The sequence below is a fragment of the Cyprinodon variegatus genome, unplaced genomic scaffold (genome assembly GCF_000732505.1).
Source record: "Cyprinodon variegatus isolate N-32 unplaced genomic scaffold, C_variegatus-1.0 Scaffold7, whole genome shotgun sequence".
Taxonomy (NCBI): Eukaryota; Metazoa; Chordata; class Actinopteri; order Cyprinodontiformes; family Cyprinodontidae; genus Cyprinodon; species Cyprinodon variegatus.
In genome coordinates this window covers 3,020,328-3,024,036 of record NW_015150460.1, presented here as the reverse complement: position 1 = coordinate 3,024,036, position 3,709 = coordinate 3,020,328, and the positions used below count along the sequence as shown (strand labels likewise).

The 3,709-nt window shown below is 37.2% G+C and overlaps 1 protein-coding gene across 1 annotated transcript in view; it reads left to right on the top strand.

Annotated features, from left to right (window-relative positions):
* Window positions 1–3,709, top strand: part of gnptab (N-acetylglucosamine-1-phosphate transferase, alpha and beta subunits) — a 32,296-nt gene that overhangs the window by 2,900 nt on the left and 25,687 nt on the right. The window contains exons 3-6 of the mRNA XM_015376523.1: window positions 785–904; window positions 1,142–1,192; window positions 2,976–3,178; window positions 3,334–3,398. Of these exons, the coding sequence (XP_015232009.1) occupies window positions 785–904; window positions 1,142–1,192; window positions 2,976–3,178; window positions 3,334–3,398 (439 nt within the window). The remainder of the gene's footprint in view (window positions 1–784; window positions 905–1,141; window positions 1,193–2,975; window positions 3,179–3,333; window positions 3,399–3,709) is intronic.

The following is a 3,709-nucleotide window of genomic DNA, read 5'->3' as shown; positions in this document are numbered from 1 at the left end:
CTACTAAACTTTCTCTAATTCATAAACTGTTATTCCCAAACACCTTCATTTATGTTTTGACCTTTTATTTTTAGAATGGGGAAAATATTTATAGGGGAGATTTGTTTATTTATAAGCAGACAATAAACTCTTAATGTGCAAATAAGCAGGTAAAAGAACTGATATACTGTAAGTATATGAAAAATAAACTTTATGAATGTAAGCAAAACAGTATGTAAATGTAAGGCATTAATATATTTATGGCAGAGAAAAATATATTTGTATATGTAAGTAAGACATAGATGCATTCTTATATGTGAGACATAAAATATATGTTTCATTATTACTAATAGGTGATCTGTCAGTCATTTGGCTCAGAAAATGATGAAAACAGGTCGTCTTTATAATGTAGTAGAGGCATCCAGAGCGATCAGTTATTATTTTTTTTTTTTTTTTTGATTGATTTAAAGGTTTTATTAGTTTAAGGAAAGCTTGGTTTAAAATGTCAGAGGCCATGTGATAAAAAATCATCGTTATAATTTGTATCGTAGTCAGAAAACATTCTGGTTTTTCTGTCTTTAAAAGGACATTTTACTCCATAGAATTTTTAAATGAACCGGTTTCTCTTTTGGTAAATTCTTTCACTAATGTTTACCTTTGCTTTGCCTTAAGTTAAATCCTGAAAGACAGGATAAGGCAATCCTTGAACAAACAATAATCTAGATTGACGACATGACAGAAATTTGCAGAGTTGGGCTGCTGTCTTCTCTGATAGGATCTGGTGTTTTCTTTTTTTATCTGTCAGGCTCTGTCTGCCGATGCCTATTGACGTTGTGTACACATGGGTGAACGGCACAGATGTGGCTTTGCTGAAGGAACTGAAGGCGGTCAAAGAGCAGCTGGAGGAGGAACAAAAAGCTCTGAGGTAGCTGCGGCTCCAACCGCTGCAGACAAACTTGTTTGCTTAAAACTTTTTTCCTTTTTCTCTTTTTAATCAACTGAAACACATTTGAAATGATTAGCATTTTGATAAAGATCAATTTAGGATGAAGATATTTCCTTAACTGTCTCTAGCTTCTGTCTTTAAGCAAAAACAAAACCTTTTTAGAGATTCCCATGCAATAAAAGTGAAGTGAACTTTTTTTTTTGTATTGTTACACAGGGAACATTTGGGGAAAAACACAACTGACACCACAGAAGTGCCAAAAGACAGGTAGGTGCTGCTTTATACTGTAGGCCAAACCTTGAAGATATGTTTTTTGATTTGAACTTTTTCACGTTTTATTATCCAGCAACTGCAAGAGTGATTAAGATTTAATCTAGAAGACGTGGTATGTAGAAAATAGGTGTCTAAGAAGGTGTTTTCTCATTTTAATGTGAAAACTGTTTTGTTTAAAACCACACTTTAGCCACACCAAAAATATGACCTGGAGTTTATAGGAAAAATGTTCGAAATAATGATTCAAATGAATTCAGAATCTACTTGTAAGGGTGGTTTGTGTCTCTAGAAAAATGTTATAAGTGTAATAAAGCTGCAGTAAAAGGACATTTCAACATAACATCTACATGGTGCTGTATGGTTATGGCCCCGTCATGATGTGGGATGCATTTCTTCAAAAGGAACGGCTTTTTATATCCCACTGAAGTAGTTATAGACAAGGTAAAATGGTTTGGCTCTAACCAGATTAGAAAAAGAAGTGGGAGGCCGCGTTGCACAACTGAGCAAGAAGATAAGTACATTAGAGTTTCTAGTTTAAGGAACAGACGCCTCACAGGTTCTCAACTGGCATCTTCATTAAAAAGTACCCACAGTAGCCTGTTTCTGGTGTCCTCTGAAGGGAGTAGTACACACCGTTGTAGGAAATATTCAATTTCTTAGCAATTTCTCGCATGGAATAGCCTTCATTTCTAAGAACAAGAATAGACTGTCCAGTTTCAGATGAAAGTTCTCTTTTTCTGGCCTTTTTGAGCGTTTAATTGACCCCACAAACTCAATCTGCTCAAAGGAAGGTCAGTTTTGTAGCTTTTGTAACGAGTTAAACTGTTTTCAGATGTGCGAAAAATGATTGCACAAGGGTTTTCTAATCATCAATTAGCCTTCTGAGCCAATGAGCAAACACATTGTACCATTAGAACACTGGAGTACTAGTTGCTGGAAATGGGCCTCTATACACCTATGTAGATATTGCACCAAAAACCAGCCATTTGCAGCTAGAATAGTCATTTACCACATTAGCAATGTATAGAGTATAGAGTGTATTTCTTTAAAGTTAAGACTAGTTTAAAGTTATCTACATTGAAAAGTACAGTGCTTTTCCTTTAAAAATAAGGACATTTCATTGTGACCCAAAACATTTGAACAATAGTGTATATAATGTATGAGAGGAGCATTAAATTAGAGTTACTCATTCCCGTATAAACCCTGTAAGTGTCCTGGATAAAAGATTTATAGAAAGCAGTTGCTGCAGTTTGTCACCTTTATCCAAGTGGGCCCATGCAGGTTTTCCTAAACGCTCAGCAAGTGGTTGCCTGTTGAAGGTAAAGCTGCATTGTTGCTACAACAGGAAGCCGGGTTCGGTTAGACCACAAGGAAATACGACTCAGGGGTCTGAACTGATAAGATCACAGAACGATAACGTCAGAATGGTAATTCCTCCTAACTCAATTTTATATTTGTCACACATTTAAAAAAAGAAAAGATAAGTGATTCTTATAAACCTAGATAAAATAAATAATCTGCATACTGATTTGTAGCAAAGGTCAAACTCTGATGTTTCCCGCCTCTTCACACATTTTAACGCTTTGTCCTCGTCTACTTTTTTCTGAGTTTAACCACAGACACCAGAGCTGTTTGATGCAACCTTTCACATCGGCTAAATGTGTGAACTTAACTCTCTTCACACCTCTAATGGCACAACAAAGGAAGTGTGGCCACCTCTCTGTGCAACGGTGTGTCTCATTAGGGCGTTATTTGTTCCTTTTTCATCTTTTCACAGCGATAGGCCTGAATGTTTGCTCTCCCATTGCATCGTAGCGCCCATGCTGGCGCTGGATCCCGCTCTGCCGGCCAACCTCACTGTCAGAGAGCTGCCGGAGGTCTCAGCCTCGCTCTCCGCTGCCAAAGAGCTGCTGATCGTGAGCAAACCTTTCCACCAGCCTGTCAGCGTCTCCATTGTCGTCTTTCATTCGCAGGCTGAAGGTAAAAACGGCAGCTTTTAAGTTCAGCAGAAAATGCTGCTCCAACACTATGAGCATGGCTGCTTTAACTAATTCATGGTGAAACTCCTTTGACTTTTATGTGCATATTTGCAGTAACCCTCTGTAGTAATCTTTCTTCTTCTTTTTTTTTTTTAGCGGATAAGGCCTTTGCAGATCTCTCCAGGGAAACCCATCCATTTTCTGTGTCCAGATGCTATCTGGTGAATGCCATTTCCCCTTTAGATATTTTTATTTAAACTTTTCTCATACAGTCATGTGATACACTAAATACACCCTAGCAGCAGACTGCAGCTAAAAATGTACTTGAGGAAGAGAAAGAAGGATATTTTAGATACAGCTGCCCATTCCTTTTAAAGAATTACTCCAACCTGAGTTAACGTGTTAAATGTTCAAATTCACGACTATTTGGACTAAATGTGCATCTGGATTAGGGCCGCAACTAACGATTATTTTAAAAATCAATGAATCGGCCGATTATTTTTACCGATTAATCGATGAATCGGACAAAAAA